General features: G+C 36.0%; 4 protein-coding genes across 6 annotated transcripts; 2 read left to right on the top strand and 2 right to left on the bottom strand.

Annotated features, from left to right (window-relative positions):
* LOC106658163 (UDP-glucose:glycoprotein glucosyltransferase) lies at positions 1–6521 on the top strand. The gene is made up of 23 exons (XM_014379994.2): positions 1–312; positions 415–631; positions 711–946; positions 1013–1201; positions 1268–1440; positions 1502–1697; positions 1774–1987; positions 2066–2286; positions 2354–2575; positions 2656–3014; positions 3088–3331; positions 3402–3593; positions 3668–3920; positions 3989–4100; positions 4176–4361; positions 4472–4678; positions 4745–5137; positions 5213–5390; positions 5466–5648; positions 5722–5997; positions 6072–6188; positions 6266–6401; positions 6481–6521. Exons 2-23 carry the CDS (start codon positions 415–417, stop codon positions 6519–6521), a joined length of 4545 nt encoding a protein of 1514 aa, XP_014235480.1. The 5' UTR covers positions 1–312.
* A 1031-nt stretch (positions 6522–7552) lies between these two features.
* On the top strand, positions 7553–23596 carry LOC106658165 (zinc transporter 2-like). 3 transcript variants are annotated; one of them, XM_014379996.2, is made up of 8 exons: positions 7553–7668; positions 18235–18428; positions 20488–20598; positions 20687–20835; positions 20924–21075; positions 22018–22315; positions 22386–22626; positions 22695–23596. In XM_014379996.2, exons 1-8 carry the CDS (start codon positions 7568–7570, stop codon positions 22838–22840), a joined length of 1392 nt encoding a protein of 463 aa, XP_014235482.1. In that variant the 5' UTR covers positions 7553–7567; the 3' UTR covers positions 22841–23596. The 3 variants fall into 3 exon arrangements, with proteins under 3 accessions (XP_014235482.1, XP_014235484.1, XP_014235481.1); XM_014379998.2 differs by lacking the exon at positions 7553–7668 and adding an exon at positions 11539–12055; XM_014379995.2 differs by lacking the exon at positions 7553–7668 and adding an exon at positions 15369–15610.
* On the bottom strand, positions 7613–19924 carry LOC106658167. The gene is made up of 5 exons (XM_014380001.2): positions 19367–19924; positions 19049–19216; positions 18799–18975; positions 18567–18711; positions 7613–10295 (listed from the first exon to the last, which is right to left on the bottom strand). Exons 1-4 carry the CDS (start codon positions 19514–19516, stop codon positions 18583–18585), a joined length of 624 nt encoding a protein of 207 aa, XP_014235487.1. The 5' UTR covers positions 19517–19924; the 3' UTR covers positions 7613–10295; positions 18567–18582.
* A 455-nt stretch (positions 23597–24051) lies between the features above and the next one.
* LOC106658136 (ankyrin-1-like) lies at positions 24052–27497 on the bottom strand. The gene is made up of 2 exons (XM_023460918.1): positions 25640–27497; positions 24052–25172 (listed from the first exon to the last, which is right to left on the bottom strand). The coding sequence occupies exons 1-2, from the start codon at positions 27309–27311 to the stop codon at positions 24673–24675; spliced, it is 2172 nt and encodes a 723-aa protein (XP_023316686.1). The 5' UTR covers positions 27312–27497; the 3' UTR covers positions 24052–24672.
* Positions 27498–27897: the final 400 nt, after the last annotated feature.

Here is a 27897-nt window from a genome sequence, read left to right as displayed (position 1 = left end):
CCAACGAAGCCAAGTGCCAGCTGTGCAAAGTGCAGACGGGAGGACTGCAGCATAGTATAGCTATATACGTATCATTGTGTTTTCACTATAGCAGAAATGGCTGTTCGAAATGTAAATTTACGAATCGCTGCGTAGAGTTTATTTACGCGAAAACGAATTGGCAATTATTTTTTCGTTCCGTGACAAGTGGCTCGGTGTCATTTGGGCCGCTTCTGCCTGATTTCATTATTATTTCGTGTACCCTATCCGAATAAAAGTTGTCGGCGTTTAGCGGCAAGATTTACTCTTGCAAAACGTCTCGCTCGCTTGAAGGTTAAGATCTGATTATATGTCGGCTTTTGTAAATCGACCGCGGCATAGCGAACATGCGGTACTTGGATCAGAATTAAAAACTAAATAACGTTTGTTTTCTAGATGTTGCTCTTCGTCCTTCTCTGCCCGTTCTTCATGAACCTGGGCCCGATCGCAGCTGAGAAAAAAATCAATAAGTTCGTTAGTACGTTAATTGATGCCAAATGGAAGGATACACCATTGGTTTTAGAAGTAGCAGAATATTTAAACGATGAGAGTCAAGATTATTTTTGGAGATTCGTTGATCAAGTATCCGATGCATCGAATGACTTTCAGAATGGTATAATGCAACCTTTATTCTCGTGCCCCTTAACGTTATTTAAAATATTGTCAAGTTTTTGAATGTTTATGATTTGTAGTTACAGAAAAAGAACAATATGACCTGACCATATCGATGGCTTCAAAGTTTTTAAGTCCATCTGAAATAAACATAATGAAGTTAGGACTTTCTTTGAGAATATATTCTGCCAGGGTAGAGATGTTTTCTCAAATGGCTGAAAATAAGAATGCCTCAGATTTGGATTGCGCCAATTTCATTGACGTTGGTGGCAAATACTTTTGTACATTAGACAAGTTTAATCAGTTTATTGAAGATGTACGTATCAAATAATGATAACGTTACTTTCTATTTAATTTTTTAATGTTTGTTCATCTTATACAGGATGAGTGGAATCCTGAAGGAATTGATACATACAATTTAGATCATTTTTATCTTGGAAAACAACAAACTGATAAAACTATAGTTTTATATGGTCAAATGGGAACACCTAGTTTTTCAGAATTGCACAATGAACTTAAATCATTGGCTGAATCTAAAAAAATTAATTATGTTTTGCGCCATTACATCAAGGTAAATTTAATAAAGGAAATTTTCTAATTTTTTCATCCACTAACATAAAAATTTATCATTCTGCAGGACAGACCTGATAGAAAACTTAGACTTTCTGGTTATGGAGTCGAGCTTCAAATGAAATCAACTGAATATAAAGCTACAGATGATTCAGATATTAAGGAAAACCAAGCTCAATCAGAAGAAAGTGTTAGCGAAAATGAAGATGAAGTAGATGGAATTAATTTTTCAGCTTTGAAGTAATTAATACATAAATCGATAAAAATATAACTTGATCTAATAAATACATTATGATTTCAGAAAATTATATCCTGATCACTCCAAAAAATTGGAGAAAATGCAAAGTTATTTACTTGAAAATAGTCATGAAGTTGAGGCTCTCAAAGTTTGGCAATTTCAAGAATTAAGTCACCAAGCTGCTGAAAGAATAATGAACTCTCCAGCCGGAGAGGCAATTGATGTAATGACTGACATTGCACAAAATTTCCCTCTGCAGGTATGCTGACTCAATAATATTTTATTATACTCGTCTCGAACGTATAGTTAACTTATGAATTTATTCAATTCCTCAGACTAAATCTTTGGTTAAAACTAAAGTAAGCAATGAAATGAAAAAAGAAATTAAATTGAACCAGGAGATATTTTCAACTACTTTGCGCATACAACCTTCAGAAACAGCATTATTTATTAATGGTCTATTTTTTGATTTAGACACTGTTGATGTATTGACACTTTTGGAATCTCTACGTTCTGAATTGAGAGTGATGGAATCTCTGCATAAAATTGGTAAATTTCATGCACCATATAATTTATAGATGGGATCATAATTTTAATTTCACTTTACTTATTTCATGGAAAATATAGGCTTGCAAGGTCAAAAAATAAGTAATCTCATAGCATTGGATTTATCAGACAATGTTAACAACCAAGACTTTGCCATTGATATCCGTGATTCAGCTGTGATATGGATAAATGATATTGAAAATGATTTTCGGTACAATAGATGGTCTCCTTCATTAACAGAATTGCTGCGGCCTACTTTCCCTGGAATGCTTCGAAACATTCGCCGTAATTTGTACAATCTTGTATGTATAAGTGAATGATCAAACTATTCAATCAGTACACTTTACTTAAAATTACTTTATTTTCAAGGTGATCATTATTGATCCTATTAGTGAAGATTCTGCACCATTGATAACTTTAGCAGAATCATTGTATGCTCACTCAGCTCCTCTAAGAGTAGGTTTTGTGTTTAAAACAAATTTCAATATGACTGAAACAGGATTAAGTGACCCAAGTATAGCTATTAATAATGCCTTCCATTATCTAATGGAAAGTAAAACGTCCAAGGATGCTATTAACTTTTTATCTAGTGTAAGGAGAATAATTTTTAAACTTTTATAGTTTTTATAGTATGATGGAATTTTATAGAATATTTAATATTTTATTTTCAGTTGAAAAATTATGATACATCAAATGGTTTATCAGTTGATAATGTTAGAAAAGCCCTTAAAGCTATTGATTCAAAAGCAAATGCCAACTACATATTCGGTGAAGAATCAGAATATGACGTTGGACGACATTTGGCTAGTGACTTTATCAAAAGAACAGGCTTCAAAAATGTTCCTCAAGTCCTCTTAAATGGTGTTCCTTTACCATCTAATCAACTAACTGCAGAGTTATTTGAAGAAGCTGTGTTATCTACCATTATGTCACAAACGCCTGTAATTCAAAAAGCAGTGTATAAAGGAGAAATAACAGAAAGCGATGATGTTATTGATTATCTCATGAATCAACCAAATGTCATGCCAAGGTATTATTACAAAGTTTTTAAGTAATTTTTTTAGCTATAAATAATAATCACTTGATTTATTTATCCCATTAAGATTGAACGAAAGAGTTCTTAAAACTGAAAATAACATATGGTTGAATTTAATTGGATCGATTCCCGATAATACTGATTATCACAAATGGAGTTCGCAAGATAAATCAGTTTGGTTAATGGATAATATGCAATACATCTGCGTTTCACGAAAAAATGTTCCTTCTCACCTTTATACTATATGGATTACTGTAAACTTAGAAGAACACTCTGGAAGAATGTTGTTGAAAGAAACTTTAAATTACTTAGTAAATATCATTTTAGTCACGTTTTATTTTTTTAATACTTCAATTCTAAAATTTTACTATTAATGACCAGGAATCCAACGCTGACAATAGAGCAACAATTCTGATAAATAGTGAAAACTCAAAGCATTCTGTTACTAATATTAATCAAATAGCTTTAGCTGCAATTAAAGTTTTGCCTGTTGAAGAGTCCTTCAAATATTTACGTAAACTCATGAAAGAAGAAACTTATACTCAGATTAGAAATGGTGAATTTGATATACAGGTAACTTTTCATGATACTGAATGAATACTTTTTATAAAATTTAATTTATTTAATTCAAAAATGTATTCATTTAGGATGAAATATTAGCGGAAATGAAACAACAAGAATTTTTGCTTCAAGTTCAAAGCGATTATTGTAAAAATGTTTTGGGTATTAATGAAAATGCAAGAACGATTGTTTATAACGGCCGTGTGATTGGACCTTTGGAAAATGATGAGGAATTTTCTAGTGAAGACTTCTCTCTTTTAGGAAGATTCAGTCATAGTACATATGGAGAGAAATTGTACAAATTTTTGCTGAAAAGTCAATTTTTCACTGATGAATATTGTAAGTAATTATTTGTAAAAAAAAATAATATCTAAAACTTGATTAATTATTTTTTATGTATATTACAGCTGAAGGTAATAGTATACCTGACGATACCATAATGAGAATAACGTCGTTGTTAGTACCCAGACCTCAAACTCGAAGTCGATTCGAAGTTCCCTTCCATGGGGATGAACACAGGTGTGCATTATACATTTTTAAATTATGAAAGTTTATTTAATAAAACTATCATATAATATCTTCATTCATTTTCAGTGCCATTAAACTGCCTGCCAAAAACTTAGATGAACCAATATTTAATATTGTGGCTGTAGTTGATCCTGTATCAAGAGGAGCTCAAAAACTTGGACCGATACTTAAAGTTCTCTACAAGTCATTAAATTCTAATATAAAAGTATTTCTTAACTGCATAGATAAAAATAGTGATATGCCTTTAAAAAGGTATGTTTTTTTTCATTTCTGGCCCTTTTTTAATTATCCAAAAGACCAAAAATATATGTCTTGTCAAGTGGAAGGTTTTTAATTACTCATTAAATGCGCTTTTATTTCAGTTTTTATCGTTTTGTGTTTGACTCAGAACTACAATTCAACAATGATGGTGAGATTATTGGGTCTGTTGCGAAATTTACAAAATTACCAACGTCATCGCTTCTGACGCAATACATTCATGCACCGGAAAATTGGTTGGTTGAGGTAGTTCGTAGCGTGTACGATTTGGACAATATTAAATTAGATAATGTTGCGATGGGTGTTCACAGGTTTGTATACATTTTTGTAATTATTCCATTTTTATTCGTTAAATTAATCATTTTTATTATTCTCAGTGAATTTGAGCTTGAATACTTATTATTGGAAGGTCATTGTTTTGAAGCTTTAATTGGAAATCCACCAAGAGGATTACAAATAACTTTAGGAACTGAGAGAAACACTGCGACAGTTGACACAATTGTAATGGCCAATTTAGGATATTTCCAGTTGAAATCTAATCCTGGAGAATGGCTGCTAAAATTACGTGCTGGAAGATCGAGTGAAATATACGACATTACTAGCGTTGATGGAGCAGATGTTATACATAAAGGAAAAACTGTTAAAGTTTTGATAAGTTCGTTGAGAAGTAACGTTTTAAAATTGAAAGTAACGAAAAAACCAGACAAAATCGGTGTAGATTTACTAGCCGATGACGATAAAGAATCAGGCATATGGAATTCTATATCGAGGTAAATAATTTTTAATACAAGAAATCGCGTTAATTATTTTTTGAAATGAAAAATTAACTATCTTTATTTATGTAGAACATTCTCAAACAGCGAAGATAGCGAAGATGCCGATGAAAAGTTGAACATATTCTCTCTAGCATCTGGACACTTATACGAAAGGTTTTTGAAAATCATGATGTTAAGTGTTATGAAAAATACGAAAATGCCTGTTAAATTTTGGTTCCTGAAAAATTATCTGTCCCCCACATTGAAAGTAAGTCTATAAATAGTTATATAAATAAAATACACTTCTAATGATTTTGCACACTCACCAATCGAATAATTACAGGACTTTTTACCTCACATGGCCAAAGAATATGGATTTGAATATGAATTAATTCAATACAAATGGCCAAGATGGTTACATCAACAAACTGAAAAGCAAAGAACCATTTGGGGTTACAAGATTCTTTTCCTCGACGTATTGTTTCCCCTAGATGTTAAGAAAATAATTTTTGTTGATGCCGATCAGGTAACTAAATATTGTTATTATTATTTCGATGATTCAATAATCGTGATTCGAATTCTAATGTGAACTTTCTCAGGTCGTGAGAGCCGACTTGAAAGAATTGGCGACCATGGACCTTGGTGGCGCGCCATACGCATACACTCCATTCTGTGATAGTAGAAAAGAAATGGACGGGTTCAGATTTTGGAAGCAAGGTTACTGGAAAAATCATTTACAGGGACGTTCGTATCACATCAGTGCTCTGTACGTTGTTGATCTGAAGCGATTCCGGCGCATCGCAGCCGGAGATCGTCTGCGCGGTCAATACCAAGCATTGAGCCAAGATCCCAATAGTTTATCCAATTTAGATCAGGTAATTCGAATGAATGTTTTGAAATATACATTTTGAAATTCAAAGTTTTATCAACCAATATCATATGTTCACAGGATTTGCCAAATAACATGATACATCAAGTATCGATAAAAACACTGCCACAAGAGTGGCTTTGGTGTGAAACTTGGTGTGACGATAAATCGAAGAAGTATGCCAAGACTATTGACTTGGTAAGTTTTAATACTTTTACAAAAGTTAAGTGTAACTAAAATTTTTCACTAAAAATGTAACTATCATTTTTGTTTAGTGCAATAATCCTATGACTAAAGAAGCAAAGCTGCAGGCAGCAATGCGTATTTTACCTGAATGGATCGGTTACGATGAAGAAATCAGAGCATTGCAAGTGAAGCTCGAAAACGAAAATAGACAAGTTGAGAAAGAAGGTAAAATTATGTCCCCAATTTTATTCATAATATAACAACATGAATTTACGAAATTAACCCATTTAATTTTTTTTTCTAGATGATGTGAGTGAGAAACATGCGAAACATCAAGAATTGTAAATGATTTAACGTTTTTTTTTTTATTAAAAACTTGAATATTTACCACTTACTTTTGTACAAAGAAAAATATTAGCTTTAGACGTAATTAAGATGTTACTCATTATATCTCGTCTTTTTATACCAACACCGTATCGTGTCTATCTGAGTCACTTGTAATCAATTTTCGTAACGTTAATTTACGCTATGCAATACAATATATATTGTTATGAATCAGCGCAAGGATGCACATTCGGGATCATTCAACTATTGACATTTTTGGATAAAGTATTTTTTTAGTAAATGTCACGTTGGAACGTGTTCATCCAGATGCATTTAAAAAACACACGTAAACTTTTTTTGTCGTCGAACTTGTAAGAGAGGCTTTTGAGATCTCAATTTATTTCAATAATATATGTATTTTAATTTTTTCATTCGAATCAAAAGGCTATTTTTAAAACGATCGCGTTTGAAAAATTGCCTCGTAATGGTTTTATTGTATTCAATTATATCGAACGCTCAACGAGTAGTTCTTGTATATTTTATCGGTATAAGCGTAAAGTTAAAAAAAAAAATTGAATTAATTTAATAAAGCTTCTTACTGTATTAATGACTTCTATCGTTTATTAAAATGCAAGACTAAATCCTGTAGGGCGATACATGAATTTTTTCGAAAGAGCACTCGCTCCTCGGCACAAAAGAAGAGGCACATCGCTCGAATCGACCTTAATGAACTCGCATGAATTAGCAAACGAGCATACAGATATAGACGTAACCGCGATAAGTGACACATGAGCGTGCACTTATTATTTATATGTTGCACTGTGCGCGACGAGCACATTGTTCTGTGTATCCTTAGTATCTCGATGTTTTATCAAGAATGAAGCGCGTGGTGTATATTTTCATTCGCTGTGCGGCGGCGAGTGTCATCATCAGCCGCGCTCGCGAGCGGCGCATTTTTTTTTCTCTCTCTTTCCACGCGCCGCACAACAACAACATTAGTCAGTGGTCGCGTTTCTGTATGGCGAATAGATATTTTATATCGAGCAGGTTTTCGCGTACGCACCCAAATGAATACGCCGAGTAAAAATTTGAAGAATTACGATAGTTACAAGTACGAAAATATTCTGAGTGCCGATACCATCGTCGAGAGCATGGGCAGCGACGACGAGTGAGTTTCTTCTTTTCTTTTTTTGGTTGGCAACAACCGATGATTTTCCAACCGTCGCGTTATCTGTACGTTAAACGCGATTATTCATAACGCCGCCGCGAGCGAATTTATTTTTAACAAATGTAATATACTTTTGAATGAATTTTATAAAGCGTATACAACAATCGAGGCATTTTTTAAGCAGCTCGCAAAACGTGAATTATTTAGAGCGCATAAAAACCTTGTGTATTTATATTTTTCGAGATTATTTTAGGTCGTAACGGTAGTGTGTTATGCTTTTTTTCTCGCATGATCCGATCTTGTCCTTGTGACTGTTCTATTGACTGCGTCCTTTAAATATCGACGCTTGAATTTTAATAATGTGCCGCGAGTAATAATAATAACGTTCAAAGTTCAAAATGCAATTATAATGTCATTGCGTTATCAATTTTTCACGAAACGAAATGGCACAAAACGTATACATCGCTGTAAAAAAGATAAGAAAGGATGCGGCGATTGAAAATTATTCTTACGCATTGTGTACATTGGCAAATAAGATGTGGTTTATTTCACGCAATAAATTAGTTACACATGCTCTCTTGAACGAGTAAGCACAAGCTCGTATTGCAGAGTGAGAGAGGATCGATTTTTGATACATCCCCTCGCGATGTTCACGACGCAATATTTTCTCAATAAATCGAATCGATCGCCGAAGGAGTACAATACATCGTTTGTAACTCGAAACGTGGATCGAATATGGTCCTAACGCGGATGAACCGATGTACTCCTTTGAAAACTGCATCGTATCGCGAGCAATGGTTGAAAAGGCTGCGTGTTATTTATCGATGAAAAATATTAACAACGAAGTTGGTATTTGCAATTATCTTCACTTTTTTTTGTTCGCTAAATTACATACGTATCTTACAGCACACTTCGCAAAATGTTTACAATGTATTATCTAATAATTCGCTCGAGCACAAAAATTTAACGCAGTTAAGCACACATACACACACATACTCAGTGACTCCAAAAATCGTCATCGTAAAAATGTTTCCATCCGCCCTTAAGCTTATTTTATTGAAATCACGCTGTAAGAATAAAGTTTTCCCTATGTAGTATTGGATAGTCACATTTAATCGATCCATTCTAAAGTCGAAAAATAATTTCAGTCACTCGGTCGTAATTTTCTACGTTTGTGTGTTGTGGCAAATTATTACGAATCTTCGTTCGTTTTTTTCGTATACTACATGCAGCGTGTTAAATCGTTATTTGCGTTAGAATTTTTTTTTTAGCACGAATGTCTTTTGGTAACAAGGATTATTCTCTATTTAATTCTATATACTCAGAAAAAATGCTTCGCTTAGAATATGAAAAATCAAACGTCGACAGAACAAATTTTCTTTTTTACATAATGCACCAAAAACGATACGCTCGCTTGAAAAAGGAGCGAAAATTCAATGAGATTGAGCTATGGCTAGAACTATGACTGTATCCAACGTCGCACAAATTATACGTATGAATATATATATACCTATGTATAACGCAAACCACAGTCTGAAAGACTAACGATCCAACACGTGGGATCATTCGAGCATTTTCGCAACATCCGATTTCCCTCGTGCGAGATCGGTAAGTTTTTGTAACCGCTGCGATTAATTAGTAATCTCGTATTATTATACTATTATCTTAGCTAAACTGTACATTATTACTTATGAGGAACCTATTTGCTAGTTTATTAAAATATAAGACCATTCGTTTGAACACAAGTTTTAACTGACAAATGTACACGCGTGTGTGAAAGTCTATTTACAAGTTTTAACGCGTTAATCAAAATTTCATTCATAACCACTCTCGGGAAAAAATAATCTTGATGATTGCGAGACATTTTTACCGAAATATTATTATAGCATATATCATCGTTACGGTGATGTTTTGTCGAGGCATCGTTGTATTGCAGTATTGCGTATAAACATTAAAAAAAAAAAAAAACAATTTAATTAAATCGATCACTCGTTGTTTTACCAAAAAGTGAAAATCTATACAGTGTCGGAAAAATCAATAACGCTATAACTTATTTCTTAATTATTTATAAATATGTACATTTTCAGTAGAGAGTCTGTAAAGAATTATTCAGATTTTTTTAGTAAGTTAACTTGCGCGAAAAGCGAACACGAATTTTCTTTCGGCGATAATGGAAGTCGTGCTAAGAAAAAATCAGAAAGAGAGAAAAATCCGATATAGCTCAAAACCTATTTTTCGAAGTATAACGCATCATAATTTTCGACGAATTGATCCAAGTGCGCGCGGGGCCTCGCGAACGCGCAGGCATAAATGTATATCACCGTACATATAAACGTATAAAAATAAAGTAATGATAATCCTCCGTGATCGTGCATCGTTGATATATTAAACTATATCGATAGAAAATATGTATAATTAACCTGTATAGGAGAATATTCGTGCGCTAAATATTTGAATATATCATTATTACAACTGCAGTCTTTCTTTTTTGTCTTTTGTTGTTTTTTTTTGTCTTTTCAAAAAGAGAAGCAAAGGTAGGTAACAGCAACCGTGCGATTAGTTAAGTTGATCTCGAAGACTTCGAAGACGAATCGAAGATAACGCTCTTCCACTAGATGTAATTTAATCTGCAAACAAAGAAGAAACAAAAGGATTAAATGAGTATATTTCAAAATTAAGTACTCGAAGGGTAGTTTGAACAATTAATAGGGTCGATCCACGGCGCATAAAGTACGCATCATCGTTGGTGCGCACGTCGTTCGTGCCTCTATTGTTCCGATACATGTTATTATTATATCGCTTATCGGACAGAGCTATGTTGCACGCGGCGCTCACAATTTTCATATATTACACGCGCGCATCCAGAGTTCCGCGGATGAGCTAAGGGCGATCGCGAGGTGTTTCTCTCTTTATGCATGAGTCGCAGCGCAGCAGCAGGCCTTATCGCTTTTTCCCTTCCCTCCCCCCCCCNCCCCCCCTCCCTTGCCCCCTTGTACTTTTTTACTTCTCCTACTTATTGTTATATTTATTGTGGTCTAGCCTCGCAAGCGAGCGAGTCGAGTGATGCGCACGGCACACAAGGAACATCATCATCGCGCGCGTTGATACCGATAGTATTATTAGTGATTAAAAACCCGAATGAATTTTCCCATCGTTCGTGTCGCGCCTTATCTATTATTATGCTCTCTCTTTCTTTCTCTCGTTTGCACACGACGACGAGAGCTCTATATACTATATACTATTACTACTAATAAGGCGGAGAGGAGTCGAGCGTTATCGAAATTTCGATTCAAAAAAATCGACGCGCTAACGGCGCCGTCGATCGATGCATCGATCGGCGCGTTAATTACGCGGGAGGGATCGGTACGATTTATCGTCCAAAATCTAGGGTAGGAATACGGTGAAGACATTCCGATCAATGGAATATAGTAGGACGTAGGTCTAATGTAAAAAAAAAATTGGTGTTCTCGATCTCGCTCGCTCGAAAGTTTTGGGCCCGCGACGATAATCGTTTGTACACCGCGCTTTTAAAGTGTAAACACGCAATCTTCTCGATATCAGATTGTGGACCTCTCGAGTGTGTCTTGGGCTCGATCATGGTCTCTCGATGTGTGTTTACTACACTTCACACACACACGTACACACGTTCGAACTTGTGTGTCTGTGTGTGTCTGTTGACTAGTGACGTGCGCAATTCGCTCCTCGCGCGCCGCTGATAATCAGCCAGCAGCAGCAGTACACCCGGCTATCCTAATACACGAGATATTTACATGTATGCCGGGATATACAATACAATACAATACAATATATTATATATGTGTGTATGTATATGAAATAATATCGGTATCATTCGGGGCAAGAGACTGCCGACGAGAGGCTCGAGAAGGCGAGTGATCGAGCGTAAGACGTCAGTTGTATTAACAGCCACACATCATACACACAAGAAGCCGGCGGCCTCTCTCAGGGCTGCTCTCTCTCGCTCTCTCTGTTGTTGTTGCACACCGATCCTTCTGCAGCTCGTATAAGACGGACGGACGGACAGAGACAGGGACGATTCGGTGGTACAAAAGCTGCAAAGTGCAATAACTCGCAATCCGAAGTGCGTCTATCGCGGGGGCCCGAGGGGCGTCAAAATTTTATAGCTAATATAAAAAGCGCCGAAGTGTGTGCAGCAGCAGCCACCCGCCGCCCGCACACCGCATTACCGAAAAACAGAGAGAGACCTGCCGCGCGATTCTCTCCTAAATTCGCACAGGCTCGAGGCAACGACAAAGACAACGACAAAGACGACAACGACGAGGACGAAGACAAAGACGACGACGACGAAGAAGACGATAAATCGTGTGCCCGTAACCCGCCCGAAAATGGAAGGAGAGAAAATCAAGCTGTAAGTTGGAAAAATCATTGTAACTTAAATTAACGAGCGATCGTCGTTCGGCCGATCGTTGATATCTCCCGCGCGATGACAAGCGCGCATCGATGACACACGGCGATGGCCTTTGGCGAGGAGCTTCGATCGTTCGGCGTCAACGGTCCTATGTGTCAAAATTTGAACTTAATTTCGAAGTACTTTTACGCTCTCGTTCCAAATCAAGTACGTCTGTACGCTCTCGCACGAACTCACCACGACAGTCACGGAGTATAATCGAATCGCGTGAATCGTCGAGTGTTTCGTTACAAAAAAATATGTCATTATTTCTCACAATCTTATCACGAAAAAAAATTAGTATAATAACGTTAAAAGACTGTTGTGGCCAATGTTAATAATTGGATAATTGTCGATAAATGAAAATGAGAAAATTAATTATGCTGTTGGTTTAAAAGAATATGCTACAGTTACATTTACCCCTTCGTCTAAACTAAGCAGATGAATTTTCATTCTAAAATATTCATTAATTTGAAATAAAAAATTCTTGTACCTCAGTTTGATAAATACCATGTGATGATTTCTCATGATTTTTAGTCATAATCCGATGAACTAAATCATTTGCGGTACGTATTTGCAATCCGATGAAAGATCGAAATTTTTCAAATGCATGAACGTAAAATATATGTACCGAATAGTTTGAACGTAAAATTATTAGTTCGCAATCGATTTGAATATAATTTTTGAGGGTTTGACAATTAAATCGTCACTTTCGAATGATTTTTCTATGTAATACTTTTAGCCGCACTGAAAACAATATATCATCCAAGAACGACTTCATAAAAGATATTTGCGAACGAAAAGCTCAGGGTGTACTGTCGTGACCTTCGCTTTAGTAGCCCATTTTAAGGTGTTTTTTTTATAGCAAACGACTCTCTTAGATGTAAGTTACTGAATGATTTCCTAAAGCTTACAAAAATACTTCAAACAATCGAAGAATATGGTATTTTTATTACTTTTATATTGGAAAAAAGTTAAAATTTGAAAATTCGTTTACGAAATCTCGTCAGTGTTCCCTAAGAAAAAATGTTTGTGGAAGAGCTTAAGAAGGTTTTGAAATTTTATTGTTTCAAGCTAGTTACGTATGCACAATGGCGAAACAAATTCATCTCATAGACATTGAGATATAATAGACAAATACGAGCCCGAGTTATCGAGAATCAGTCACTCCGCGCGTACAGCGTTGACAGGCAGATGTTGTGTTATCGATGCCTTACCCCCCATTTTTTTCTTTCTATAGTTTACATCGTTTCTAGCTTTGCTTCGATGAATCTAGCATTGCTTCTATCAGTATGGTCTACGTGAGGTGCGAACCATGAATTTCAAATGAAAAAGTCTCTTGGAAATATTCGACATTTTATTTCCGCGAGTCTCGCTTCGTTTTTTGCTCAATCAAAGCACAAAGAAAACAAATTTGAACTCGGGTGTGATTTATTCGACGCGATTCATTAATAAAGTAATCAGTGAACGTGCTTGCAAAAGTTTTGACAGTCAGCTGATGAGCATTGTTGATGCTCGCGAGGAAAAATATGCAGAAAGAGAGAGACAGACGGGCAGAGGAGGAGGAGGAGGAGAGAGAGAAAAAGAGGTAGGTGGGGGAGAGGATAAAATTATGCCGTATCTCGTGAATTCTTTCATAAGGATGCGATCGATGTGACATCGACCTTAAATATTCACTAAATCGTATTTGAATACCGCAAGATTATCGGTATTATCTCCCTACAACTTTGAGAAAAAAATTCCGTACTTCAAATTAACATTTTCAGAAATTTTGCTATATTTGGCATGAATGAATATCTCATTGATCGGCACCAATTCCATACAGCTGATTCAGTTCTAATTTTTATTGTTTAAAATAAAACATACATAATTTTTGAGATTTTTGTCCAAGTTCAATAACTTTTGTCAGTAAATTGAGCGCTATTTTTTTTTTAAATATGACGAAATTTAATCGGTTTTGTATTCTAGTTCTATGGGTCCTTTGTTTTGAGCGATAAGATATCGATCTTGATTTATGGAATACTGCTCGAGAAATGATTAAAAAAAAAGTACAAGATGATTTCCAACGTGTACATTACGCAACTTATCTACAGATCGGTCTAAGAATTTCAGACTTTTACATCACTTTGTTTTCTTCAAACATTATCTTTTTTGTAATTTATAAAAATAAAAATATTCGACTTCTGTAGTCGAACGAATCTTCGAGCGCAGGACTGAACATCTACTAATACCTTTTTCAACCTATTATAAATCATATAATAGAAAATGTTCAACATTTTTGATTGATATATCAATGAAAATAATAATAATTAAAGCAATAATAACATAGACTCTGCGTGAACTATTGATTATTCTTAAGGACATTTTTTTTTATCGGTCTGTTGAATTAATCATTACTGGAATTTTTCACGTACGATCGAGACTGCATGAATTTTTATTTGTTTCGAATGTCTTCGTATACGTAGAGAGATATATTTGAAAAACCACATCCCGTCGGACAAAGTAAGGCTAAAAATTATTGGCAACAAACAAAATTTAATTTTTATGATACACGGATAGTAAGCTAAAAAAAAATCAAAACACAAATCGAGCGCTCCATAAGATTTCCATAAAGGTATATCTCTCTCGTGCTAAAACGCAACGATAAAAGGCGGAAACGGTCGGATAAACGGATAGCATCGAGAAAAAAATAGCTGAGATACATGCTATGTACTAACCACAAGCCAGAACCGCGGTAAAAAGTAGCCCGTGTCTAATTTGGGCTTTGCGGGCAGGTTGTAAGGCGCGCACGCACGCACTGACAGGAGAGCGAGTTAAAAAGCAGCCGATCGCGCGCGCGCGAGTACATATATACGACACGGCGCAGCGACAACAGCGGGGCTCTCGCGATACAATACATATTATAATACACATAATTGCGCGAAAGATTGGCGCGCGGCAGGAGTGTGTGTGTTGAGCAGCAGCAGCAGCAGCAACGGCGACACACACCACCGTCGTGTCTCTTCCATCGATTCTTACATTATATATTTATAATATATACACATCGAAGGCTCTGCACAGTCAGTGTGCATAGCAACAGCAGCAGCAGCTCTCGGTGCATTATTAAACGCGTCGCGCGTCGGGGCCCGCAACAACGACGACTCCGATCCATCCTCCTCGCAGAGAGATAGATAGATAGAGAGAGAGAGAGAGAGTAAGCCCCACGACTATATATGCGGATCTGCTGCTGCTGCTGCTGCCGTCTTGGAGCTGCATCGCACCGGACCGTACGCGACCGATGTAGTTTTAGTCTTGGAAGTTTATTGCGCGCGACGCATCGACGTGTCCAATTGTGTCCGAGCACCGATCGTTGCGATTCTCTCTCGCGCACGTATCACGCACATAGGCACGCCGCAGTTGAGCAATGGATAATAACGAGAAGAAGAGTCCCCAACAGCCGGAGCAGCAGCAGCAGGTGGCACTTTCCGAGGAACCGGAATCAAAAAGTACAGTCTCGACTCAGCAGCTCGATAACAGGTCAGACTTATTTACCAAAAAAAACTGACGCTCTCTGATAAAATTTGACAGCCGCATATATAATTATATTGTTTTTGCCTGTGCGACTCAACTTTTTTTTTGCTGCTGCTGCTGCTGCTGCTGCTGCTACTCGATTAATTGTTTTATTACTAAGAAATTTCGCTGGAATGCCCAAGGTAAAAATTACCGTAGCTGCTGCGTGCTCGATCGCTCTTACCAGCTCTAATCTCTCTCAAATCTTTGCCGCGAAATTTCGATGCGGTGTGCGCGGCGGCGCGGCGCATCGTCGTCGCGCGATCGTGTATATATCATATCCGTGACTCTTTCGCTCTAATCCCTCGCGACTTGGTCGACCTGCCTAATTATCATAACATTATAACTCGAGCAATGTTTTTTCAATCGCTACGTAACGAGTTTTTTCAGTTACTGAAAATACAATTTTCGAATGTACTTGGCTCGCGCTGCGCTTAGTCGCAAGTCGATTCGATAATAAACGAAGAAAAAAAAGAGTTAAATCCGCATGCGATAAAAATCCAGCGCACGTTTTGCTGAATTTTTGAATACAATTATACGCACATCCGTAATCCTATATATGCCGTTCTATACAACAATAATATGGATGGATAGCGCGAGTTTTTTTTTAATCGTCGACGATATATAATACCCGAGCGATAAATCGATTTTCGCATATTTTATACGACGATATTTAAATTACTTTTTAAGCGGAAGAGTCCGATCGCGAATTCTTATCGTGAATTTATTAAGATCCACGGTCTAAAAGTTATCGGCGCGTTACCAGATCAAGATGCAGATGTCTTTCGCTCGTTTTTTTTTGTCGAAATATAACCGAGTCGAGCTCCACCCTGCGCGTATATGCACCTGTAAATATATCATCGTATATGCGACTCGGCGCGATCGCGCTCACGATGATAATATACATAATATGTCGATATAGCGAGGTATAACGAGAGGAGACGGGGGGGCAATTACATTACATATAGGCAATTACGTGTAGGATACGCCTCGCGCCGATACAAATATACAATAATACGACTACACACGAGTCAAGTCGCCGCTGCTCTCTGCTCTGCACGTATTCTTAATGGGCGCGAGGAATAATCAGGTTTTGCACACGACATCATTGTTATTGACAAACGTGATATATACATGTGCACTCGCGGCTGCCGATATGTCATGAGACGCGAGGCGAAAGAGAGACAGATGTGGAGCGCTATGATGTATGCGGCGCTCGATATTTCACTATTATAGTGGAGGAGGTGGGGTACACATAAGAATCGAAACGACATAAGTATTCGCGATTATAAAGAGAGCACAGCTCGAGCGCAAAATGATTATTAGCCGCGCGCGCGACGATTAATAGACGTGCGTGCGCTGCGACGATGTTTATCTCGTGCTATACGCGCGGGGTCGACGTGTTCCCGCGACTTATGTATCGTGTCTTATATAGGTAGTTTTGCACACGACGGCGGCAGGCAAACGACTGCACGGGAGAGAAGTCAGATAGATAAAATTCTTCAAAGGTGAATAAGAAAGACGCGCGTGAAATTGACCGCAATAATCGAGCGTCGTCGCGCGAGTCGAGTTTCGTGTTGATACGAAGAGAAAAAAAATTTCAAGATCAACTCGAAGTCAATGGGTCGTAGTCTCTTTCGAGGAGTCTTGATTTACAAAAAAAGTTTTCCTCGTGCCGAAAGACGACCGAGTAATTTTACTAATTACATAATGCGGCGAAGTATCGATTTGAATCTCGCTTTTTTTTTAGCTAGCTCGTTTTGGGAGAGGGAGAAATGAGTTTCGTTGGAGGTATAGGCACTATGATATCGGTAATCGCGTGTTTGAAGTTTGATCGCTTGGTGAGACGTCGATTTGGAAAAATGATACTCGAGCGCGTGGGGAATAGTAGAATCGATGTATCTGATTTCGACCAATCTGAATTTAACATCGAAAGATATATATACAGATAGATTCTTCTTAGAAACAATTAGAAAATTCTCATAGAAACAATTAGCTCACAAATTATTTGATAATGATCGTTTTTAACTTTCTGAAGAAAAGAGGACTTTCAAGGGGGAACTCGATAAATCGTTCCCACGTTCATTTTATAATAAACATTTATTGGTCGGGAAAAACTATGCGTACATTAAAAGTTAGCTCGAGTAACTCTTAACACCTTATTCACCTATGCCTCATCGATGCATTAATTTACCTCGACCTATTAATTCTTTGTGTACGTATACAATGGTTTGATAATGATTTTAGTAAAAATCTGTCATTACAAATGAATATGTTTCGTTACGTTAGAAATTTATTACTTATTTTGGTGGTATCACACAAATAGGAACTCATAGTTAACTAATGAAAATATGCATGACTTCAAACACATTCTAATATTGCAACTAAAAACTTTCTTAAGTTTGTGTTCTTGTTAATGCGCATATAGCATTATTAAAAATTATTATTTTATTTTGACTACAATACCTACTTCGTGTGTTAATTTACTAGGAACATGCAATAATTTCACAATTATTCTACAAAAAATTAAAATTATAAAAAAAATGTATGCTACAGTTTTTGCTTATATAATACATAAATAAATATTATAGTTTTAAAAACAGATCAACACATGGCTATGGGACTACGAATCCTGATCTAAGTTGTGAAAGAGATGAAAAAGATAGTTCTTCAAAAAAAGTTATATTTTGCGTACATGGAAAACTATCTGGCTGCTGTACATTTGTAAAGGGAGGAGCTGGGGAAGACATAACATCTATTGACTACAGGCAAAATTCTATCAGCTGTAAGTTTATATTCACTTATAAAATAAATATTCTCAAATATATAAAATAAAATATCATGAAAAACAATAAGATGTAAACAAGAAACATCATAAGGGATCGTTATTCAGAACTTTAGTGTTGTATATAATTATACTCACCATTCATATTGAATTCTCAAGAACTTGACTCTATGTTTTTGTTATTACAAATGCGTTGAAAATATAATTCCATATTTACAGAATCATTTTCTCTGAAGTATCCATTTCGTTTTGTACTTTCTACCAGAGGAGTATTCTGGTTTTTCTGCAAATTTCCATGAAATGAAAATTAAATTGAGTAAACAGTGAATATGCCACACAGGCATACGTATAAATCACTCGTTCAACTCACTTGTTCTCCGCACAAAACTATAAATGTGCTTTGTCGATCGTATATATAGTTATTAAATTCATTAACTGAATGAAAGCCAGTTCTTATCATAACGTTAATGGCTAATTCGTAAGGTATTCTGGTTCCCGTTGCAACATAGTTCACAAGACGTTCAGACTTTAGTAACAGTGCAATATTCTGCAAAAAGATGTTATTTTTGATCAGGATGACATTTTTAGATAACCAATCAAAGTGCGAGAAAAATATTCACCTTGTCCGAAGCTATTTCTGTCAGATGATTTTTTTTGACGAACTGTATCAACCTTTTGTATTTGACTCTCGGTGAAGAGTTCAAAAGGTCCTGCGATTGATTCTCAATGATGTCTATGAGCCCGTGTGATAATTTTTCAATGATGGGCTTCATTTTTTTTCTGACATTCTGAAACACAATTCGGAAAAAGCCATCAGTCGAACGAAATCCAAATCACACAACGAAAAATTTATTTAAACATTATTCCAACGCAGAGATAACCTCAATCGATGCACGGATGTTCGAGGCCTTGAAAGCATCGCACTCGCTCTCACTCACCTTGTTTTTAAGATTCACCAGTGGCATCCGAAACTTGTGGTCCTTTTTCGCACCGCTGCTGCTCTTCTTGACCGGGGCCAGTGGCTTCTTGAAGTGATGCTGATCCGACGACGAGATCTCCTTTTTCTCCGTCGCCTCCTCCTTCGCCATAATTGCGTTACAAAAAACGAATGCACGAAGACACTCGCGCGGAGCGCACGAACAACAAATAAAAATGCAGCTTATTATTCCTCGAAGGCACGGTGAGCGTTTCGGTGCATCAAATCTCTCATTCGACCACTGTTGAACGCAGCGACAGCAGCATCGGCACGAAATCACACACGCACACGCGCAAGACACTCGGCACTGGAAGGAAAATCATCGAGAGCAGCAGTCACGGACACTTTTCCATGAACTTTCAATCTCACATAGCAGCAGCAGCAGCAGCAGCAGTACACATTCGGTACAGCAGAGCAGTAGTCGCTCCCGTCACGTCTCTACATAGGCAACATCAAGACAATTCGCGAGCAGCATACATATATTATATATACTAAATATATACAGAGATGTCGACGTTGTCTACGTCACACGGGGGCGCACACATATATATATATCGTGTATGCACACGAGCACGTGCGCTTCCTCCAGTGCGCATCAGCTGTGTGCCGAAAATTTTTCGCGAGGATGCGGCGACCGAGAGCGTCGACTGTGCACGCATATAGCCTTTAGGTATAAGTCGTCCGCCCGCGAGCTGCGCAATTTCACGTTCGAATGCCGATTCATGGATTCTTCGAATCGACCGCGCGATATCTAATTCGATCTGATTTATTGCAATCGTCCGCATCAATATTTAATGAGTGGTAATCGGTCGTATGTAATCGAAGAAATTTTTGCGCGCGCCGCTACTTCTTCCGGCGCACGATTTCTTCGACTAATATTATATTTTGTTGGTTGACTTATTGGACCATTTAAATTAGTCATGAACATTTGATTATTTATGAATATAATTACCGATGATCTATGTGGTCGTTGACGATGAATTGCGACATATTTGTTACCGATTTTCGGTGATCGGTGCGGTCGATCGATTATGAAATTGAGTCACGAGTGTTAAATTTAATGATATTCAATACTTTTTACAGTCGAGGACCATTGCCACAGAGATAGAACCGCAGAGGTCGATAAAAAAGCCCGCAAAAAGCTAATAATAGCCAGTATATTATGTGTTCTCTTCATGATCTTGGAGATAGTGGGTCAGTAATGCGCTTTAATCAAATTAAAAAAATGTTTTCACACTCAAACGAAAACGAGACTTTAACGGTATATGAACAATTTTTACAGGTGGAGTACTGTCAAACAGTTTGGCCATCGCCACGGACGCAGCCCATTTACTTACGGACTTTGCTTCCTTCATGATATCGTTGTTCTCGATATGGGTGTCGAGCAGGCCCGCCACCAAAAAGATGCCGTTCGGCTGGTACAGAGCGGAGGTGAGAATCGGTTTTGTTTTTCTTCTAAACTTTGTCGATCGAAAAATATATTCCAATCGTTTGGATTTTTTTTTTGTTCGTTTGACAGGTTATTGGAGCTCTAACGTCGGTGATGATGATATGGGTGGTGACCGGAGTGCTGTTCTACATGGCAGTCATGCGAATTATCAATCAAGATTTTGAGCTAGAGCCCGAGATCATGTTGATTTCCTCAGGAGTCGGAGTGCTCGTGAATCTCATGTGAGTATTTTTTTAGTTTGTTTGTTATAGTTACACATTTACACTTACTTGATGTGAAAAGTCAAAATCAATGAGCTTATAGTTTTATTGAAGTTGAGTAGAAAAGTTTAATATGAAGATTTTATACTTTTGTACTACGAAAGTTAACAATCTTCATTTTCAACTTTTATAAAAGTATAAAATGTCACATTTATACTGATGAAAATAGAAAAGTAACGCTTTCAACTTTTACAAAACTACGAGGTCATTTATTCTAACTTTTTACGGAAAATTGTCAGAGTTTTATGCTAACAAAGAGACCACCCCAGCTCCGGGTCATGGATTTGCTCAAAATTTTTTTTGGGGTCTCCTCGTACCCAATACTGAAGTTCCCTGTGCTTAATTTGATCTCATGGGCCTTAGGGCCCATTTTTTAAGGGATTTTCCACATTATAAAAAAATCGTTGTTATTTTCTATATCGATATAGAAGTACTTAAACGAAAAAGTGATAAAAAGTTCTAAAATCTCAATGATAAAAAGTTTTAAAATTTTTCAAAGAATTTGCTTTAATTTTTTCAGAATTTTTGGGACCATCTACCACTCTCTTTGAGAAGTCCTAAAATCTATAAAAAGCGCGTCAAATTTGGGCCTCTTGAATTAAGTAATAGATGGTCCCAAAAATTCTGAAAAAAATCAAGCAGATTCTTTGAAAAATTTTAAAACTTTTGATCGTTGCATTTTTTCGCTTAAGTACTTTTATATCGATATAGAAAATAACAAAGATTTTTTCATAATGTGTAAAATCCTTTGAAAGATGGGCCCTACGGCCCATGAGATCAAACTAAGCACAGAGAGCTTCAGTATTGGGTACCAGGAGACCGCAAAAAGCGCGTGTAAGCTCTGGACCTCGTCGTCCACTAAAGTTGATAAAATAACAAAATTTTTCCCTTCGTTCGGCGCAGCATGGGCTTCTCGCTGCACCAGCACGGCCACGGCCACAGCCACGGTCACGACCACAGCCACAGCCACAGCCACGGCCACGACAATCACGGACACGATCACGGCAGCAAGGACAAGATCAGCAACGGCTCCTCGATGCACGCCCTCGAGAACGGCACCGCAAGCGCCGGAGTGACCAACAAGCAGAGGAAGAAGAAGGAGGAGGAGAACATCAACGTGCGCGCCGCCTTCATCCACGTACTCGGCGACTTCATACAGAGCGTCGGCGTCTTCATCGCCGCCATCGTCATCTACTTCAAGGTACGACGACAACATTATATCCCACGTTGATTTTATAGTCCACGTTAAAAATGATCTTCCGTGTATACAGCCGAGCTGGAGCATCGTGGATCCGATCTGCACCTTCTTCTTCTCCGCCCTCGTCATTCTGACGACATTCGCCATAATCAAGGACGTGGTGAACGTACTGATGGAGGGAACCCCCAAAGGGTTCGATTACTCGCAAGTCGAGCAGACCTTCACGAAGATCGACGGAGTCGTGAAGGTTCACAATCTGCGGATATGGGCCTTGTCCCTCGACAAAACGGCCCTCTCGGCGCATCTGGCTATCAGTGAGTTATTATTATTTAAGAGGCAAAAAAGAAATAGTTAATTCACGAATCTCGTTCGTCCTTTTCAGAACCGAACACGAGTCCTCAGGAGATTTTGCGCACCGCCACGAGGAGCATACATGACGAGTACGATTTCTTCGAAATGACGCTGCAGATAGAAGAATTCAACGAAAAAATGGAGACCTGCGAGCAGTGCAAACCGCTCAAAACGTAAAATGGTCCCGTTTTTTCTTCTTCCTCTCTCTCTCTCTCTTTTTTATAAACAACATTGTACAAAAAAAAAAAAAATTAATTGTGTTACGCTAAGTTTTAAGTTTTTGATATTTGTAAAATACTGCCTACATCGAGTATGTGTATGAGTATTAATTCGAAATAGTTTTTCACCGTAAAACTGTCATGTGCATCGGATTGTCACGGTTCAGCTGTATTATAATCAAATATATTACTGACGGACGTTGATAGTAGATAATTAAGTAGCAAAAAAACTGTTGAATTATATATTGCTTTATAGAAAGTGTATTTTTCAGTATTTCGAATTTGTGTAAGTCGAAGGTGGATAGCTTATGAAACGTTATCTTCATAGTTAATTAACATCGATGGATAATAGAATTTTAAAATTTATGTTCAAATAATTATCAGAATTTTTTTTTTTAAATTACGTGTCGAGAAATAGCAATCGCGATGAGATAGTACTTGAAGTGTTTGTTGTTGTTAATATATGTATGTGCCGATTTACTGTACAATATTGTGTAAGTGGATATTTCATGTATTCGACTCGATGGAAAATACGAATTGTAAGAGTCCCTATATATTATCCATAAAATAGTATCCTTCATGTCATGCCTTTTATTATCATAGCCATTACTATACTAATTGCTAGCCCTGCGAGATACAGTTTCACGTATCTTTGTCAATTATACAGTACCGTTTAATTTCAAAAAATATATTATTTGTCAAAGCAATAAGTAAATCATACGATTCAATTTTACATTAATGAAAAGAATTCGATTTAAGTAAACATCGAAGCCAGGCTAAAAAGATTATTTTAAAACCCATTTTTAAATACTTCCGCTGAAAATATTTTTTAAAAAACTGCGAACTGAATGTCTTAAATTTTTTTCCTAAAGTTTCACGTATCTTTCAGAAAAATTTTGATTGAAAATTTTAGAATTTTAAAAAGTGTGTTTAAAACATTGGTTTCGGTTTTCATCTTTGGTATCTCCTTAAACATTTTTGATCGATCCAACTGAATAGTACCTAGCTGATACAATATGTTTAATAGTGTTTACAAATTTTGGGAAAAACGTTACTGCAAAAAAATACATTTGTACGAATGTTTTCCAGATAGATGCTTAATCAATTTTTGAACGTCATCCGTAAAAATCTACGTTAAGATTTTTGATAAAATGCTAAGAATATATAAGCTCATCATAATTAAAATAATTTTATTAGAATTTTAAGTTGCAAAGATAAGTAGCAAATAGTCATATTGAAACAAATGATACATTTAAACATATCAAAAAAGTATTTTTAAAAACGAAAACAATTACGGCATTAACGGTAAGTTATGAACCCTTAAACATATTATATATACGTTTGACAATTATAACATACAATTTCATCGCCAAGTGAGACAATTGAAGAAATAAGTTGCATCAGAGGTGCTCAAACCTTTTGCCTCGTTAATAGCAATAAGACAAAAAAGAGTTAGTTTTTTTTTTTGCAAATTCAAATTATATGCACATGAATTACATTCATATGCAGTGTAGTTCTTGTACTTTGATCATGAAACGCTTTCGACTTCATACAATAATATCAGAAGAAAAATGTAAACTAATCATTTTTACAAAAATAATTTTCTTTCACCCCTACTTGGTACAGTTGAATATTTACTTGTCTTTTTCAATTGTAGTTTGAACCTTACATTAATTCAAGTAATCAAATACTATAGACTTTAACATTTTCACATGAAAATAAAAAATATTGAAATTTTCAATAAAACTTATTTCTAAACTGATTTATAAATGCAGCATGAATAGTTGTCGTTCAAACATTATATGTTTTCACAACCGAGATAAGGTATAAATCACCCATACTTAAATGTTTTAAAGAGCCTAGAGAAATTTTTTTTGAAAATCTCCTAACTAAACTCTTATTAATATGTCCCTTTAAAATACTTGAGATTTCTCCAAAAGTTTTTTTAAAGTGTTGAGAATTTACCACAGATTTATAGTCACAATTCTTCAATAGCGAGTATGTTTTATCTGGACACGAAGAACAAATGTCCAGAAGAGAAGTCTTTTCACCAATCATAACTTTTTTGGCTTCCTCTATATACTTTTCAATATTTTTCTTTATATCGATATTGTTAAGAGTATAATCGGTGGAATCTAAACTTTCCAAATTGCTTAGCAAATCTTTGTACGCTTTTTTATCCATATGAATCATTCCATACTTAGCTAAGTTCAGATAATTGTAAATTATATTGAATTCTGTCTTTCCCAATCGACGACTTTTAATGTAGTTGTTTATAGCAAAAGTAGATCCTAAAAATAGAAAATGTTTGCTTAGGCTTAATAAATTTCTATTTACTTAATAGATGATTTCTATCAATAGATTTCTATTTTATATTATATGTCACATTATAATACTGATGAATTTCACATTTTCATTACTTGTAAAAAGTTGATTAATTTTATCATAATAAATTAGGAAACAATTTTTTGCAAATATCACCATTAAAATTGATAACTATTTTTGTAAATTGTCTGTATTATGCAAAACAGAATCAAAGAATAGCATTAATGATTCTTGGTAATTAGCACCATGTATACACATTCAACAGTACTACAAAACAAATTGAAAGGGCAATTCAAATCTGAGTTTGAATTAAGCATAAATAGATTGTGATGTGCAATTTAAATTTATTATAAAATTATTCATTATTTCTCAAAGTCGCTTAAAGGTAAATTTTTATAATAATTTTAGATTATAGAAAGATTCAAGGTCTCACCTGATTCCAAAACATCTTCTAGTTTAAGACAGTGTATCGGCACATAGTATCCTGTCAAAAATTTCAATACTGATAAAACCTGATCATTTCTCATTTGAAAGCCTTTATTTTCTAAAATATCAATAATATCCAAAATATTTTGCGTCTTGGTAAGGTCCGGTAAAATATCATTTTTACATTGAAAATAGCCACCTTCGAACCAAACATTAGCTACTTGGGACCCATGTGTTAAAAGAAATCTGACGAAATCTAAATTGCAATATGAGACAGCCTCGTTAAGTGGAGAAAGCCCATTCCTATCTTGAACATTAATGTCTAAACCATGTTGAATTATCAACTCCATGCACCGGCAGATTTCTTCATTGAAATCATACCCATAACGGTTTTCAATATCTGCATTTTGAATGATCACATGTAATACAGTCTTGCCCTCTTTATTTCGAGTTGTAACATCAGCATTATTTTCCAAAAGTAACTTTAATATTTTGTAGCACAAGTTATATTCTATTCTTTTATGAAATAGACTAACTAATGCAGTATTTCCTCTATTATTTTGAATATTTACGTCAGCTTTATAGCAGAGGAGGCATTGAACTACTTGCAAGTACTCATTTATAAAGTGATATTGAACACAAATACTATTCAGTGGTGTATTGCCACATTTATTAACAATATTTGGATCTGCTCCATGTTGTAAAAAAAATGTTGACATTTCTCTATTACCTTGCTTAACAGCTGCATGCAGTGGAGTATTACCAGATGCATCTTTTATGTTTATATCTATTCCATATTCCAATAGCAATTTGACAATTTCTATACTGAAATTAATATGCATCTTATAAAGAATCATAATTGGTATTGGTCCATGAGTTTCGCAAACAACTGAAGGGTCGGCATCGTTTTCGAGAAGTAATTTCAATATATCCTCACGCAATAATAAGTCCGCATCATCGTGAAAAAATTTGCATGTATATAGAGCCAATATTGGAGCAGTTGAGTTTACATCTACATCGTACTGAATAAGAAGTTGAATCATTTTAAAATCCATATACTTTAAGCAACCTTTATTACAGATGCGTCGTAACAACGTTCCATAATTCTTATGAAGAGAATTGGGATTAGAGCCATTTTTTAATAAAAATTCGGCTACTTCAGTTCTTGGAAAATTGGTAGCCAGAAAGAGAGGACAATCTCCTTCGCGATTTTGGATATTCACGTCTACACTGTGTTTTATCAGTAATTCAATTAATTCGATGGTAATTGTATACTGGTTTTGGCGCAGAATCGTATGCAATACTTGGTCACCCCTGTGATTGGTTTGCATAATATCGGCCTTATTTTCTATGAGTAACTTCAACGCTTCGTAACGAAATTTTTCTTTTTTTTCATCCACGAAGAGATGTATCATTGGACTGTGTTGTTTGGGATTTTTGTTGATGTTAACATCGGCTTTGAATTTGATGAGTTGTTGCATCATCGTCAAATGAACATCAGTCAATTCAAGTTGATTGCAGATGAGATTCAGCGGTGCCATGCCTTCGGCATCGACTGCATTCGGATCGCTGCCATTTTGTAGCAATGATATCAATAATTCTAAATCACCTAATTGGACTGCAGTTGAGATAGAAAAACCTTTTTTTACCGACATTTTACTCAGATGCTTCACTAACATTTAACTTCAATACTAGAATGTTTCAGACACTGTTGATGTTATCAACTGCTTTTTTATACGGCTCAACTATCAATCAATAATTATATTGTACATCTCTTTTTTAGAAGGACCTGAAACTGGCCGGTAGAAATTAAAGTTCAGATTAACGCTCAGGATTCGTTAAATACTGTCTTGAGACTAGTGAGCACAAATAAACATGCGTAACTCTTCGAGTTCGATCGTGTTTTGGCGGGTGGTGGCAGCGTCGTCTATCAATCCACACGGAGGTGCCAATTCTTCATCGACTAACTTGCTGCTACCAACCTATAAGTTACATTGCCGAGACGTGTTGAAACATTTTTCTACGCTCATGACACAGTGGAAAGAGGAAAATCAAATAATTGAAAATAATTATAATTGCCCATTAGGAGGCAATAATTAATCAAGGACATTTTACAGACTATGAAATACAAAAAAATACTTCGAAGAATTTATATTGAATTAATAGCTACTGATACTTATTTGTTGTTGAACGAAAGAATAAATTGATACATTTTTTTAAATTATTGTGAAGTGTTGTGAGCGATAGGAACATGTTTTTACACGT

This window comes from Trichogramma pretiosum, unplaced genomic scaffold (assembly GCF_000599845.2).
Source record: "Trichogramma pretiosum strain Unisexual culture from Peru unplaced genomic scaffold, Tpre_2.0 scaffold56, whole genome shotgun sequence".
Lineage (NCBI taxonomy): Eukaryota > Metazoa > Arthropoda > Insecta > Hymenoptera > Trichogrammatidae > Trichogramma > Trichogramma pretiosum.
This window is presented reverse-complemented; position numbering and strand designations above follow the sequence as displayed.

Excerpts from the sequence above, each read along its gene's own strand:
- LOC106658163 (XM_014379994.2), top strand. The coding sequence starts at position 415 with ATGTTGCTCTTCGTCCTTCTCTGCCCGTTCTTCATGAACCTGGGCCCG. Across the intron at positions 1,202-1,267 it reads TTTTGCGCCATTACATCAAG|GACAGACCTGATAGAAAACT; the intron begins GTAAATTTAATA and ends ATCATTCTGCAG. Across the intron at positions 3,594-3,667 it reads ATGGTGAATTTGATATACAG|GATGAAATATTAGCGGAAAT; the intron begins GTAACTTTTCAT and ends GTATTCATTTAG.
- LOC106658165 (XM_014379995.2), top strand. The coding sequence starts at position 15,498 with ATGGATAATAACGAGAAGAAGAGTCCCCAACAGCCGGAGCAGCAGCAG. Across the intron at positions 20,599-20,686 it reads CATGATCTTGGAGATAGTGG|GTGGAGTACTGTCAAACAGT; the intron begins GTCAGTAATGCG and ends CAATTTTTACAG. Across the intron at positions 22,316-22,385 it reads CCATCGTCATCTACTTCAAG|CCGAGCTGGAGCATCGTGGA; the intron begins GTACGACGACAA and ends CCGTGTATACAG.
- LOC106658167 (XM_014380001.2), bottom strand. The coding sequence starts at position 19,516 with ATGGCGAAGGAGGAGGCGACGGAGAAAAAGGAGATCTCGTCGTCGGAT. Across the intron at positions 19,217-19,366 it reads TGGTGAATCTTAAAAACAAG|AATGTCAGAAAAAAAATGAA; the intron begins GTGAGTGAGAGC and ends ATTGTGTTTCAG. Across the intron at positions 18,976-19,048 it reads CAGAAATAGCTTCGGACAAG|AATATTGCACTGTTACTAAA; the intron begins GTGAATATTTTT and ends ATCTTTTTGCAG.
- LOC106658136 (XM_023460918.1), bottom strand. The coding sequence starts at position 27,311 with ATGTTAGTGAAGCATCTGAGTAAAATGTCGGTAAAAAAAGGTTTTTCT. Across the intron at positions 25,173-25,639 it reads AGAAGATGTTTTGGAATCAG|GATCTACTTTTGCTATAAAC; the intron begins GTGAGACCTTGA and ends TTCTATTTTTAG.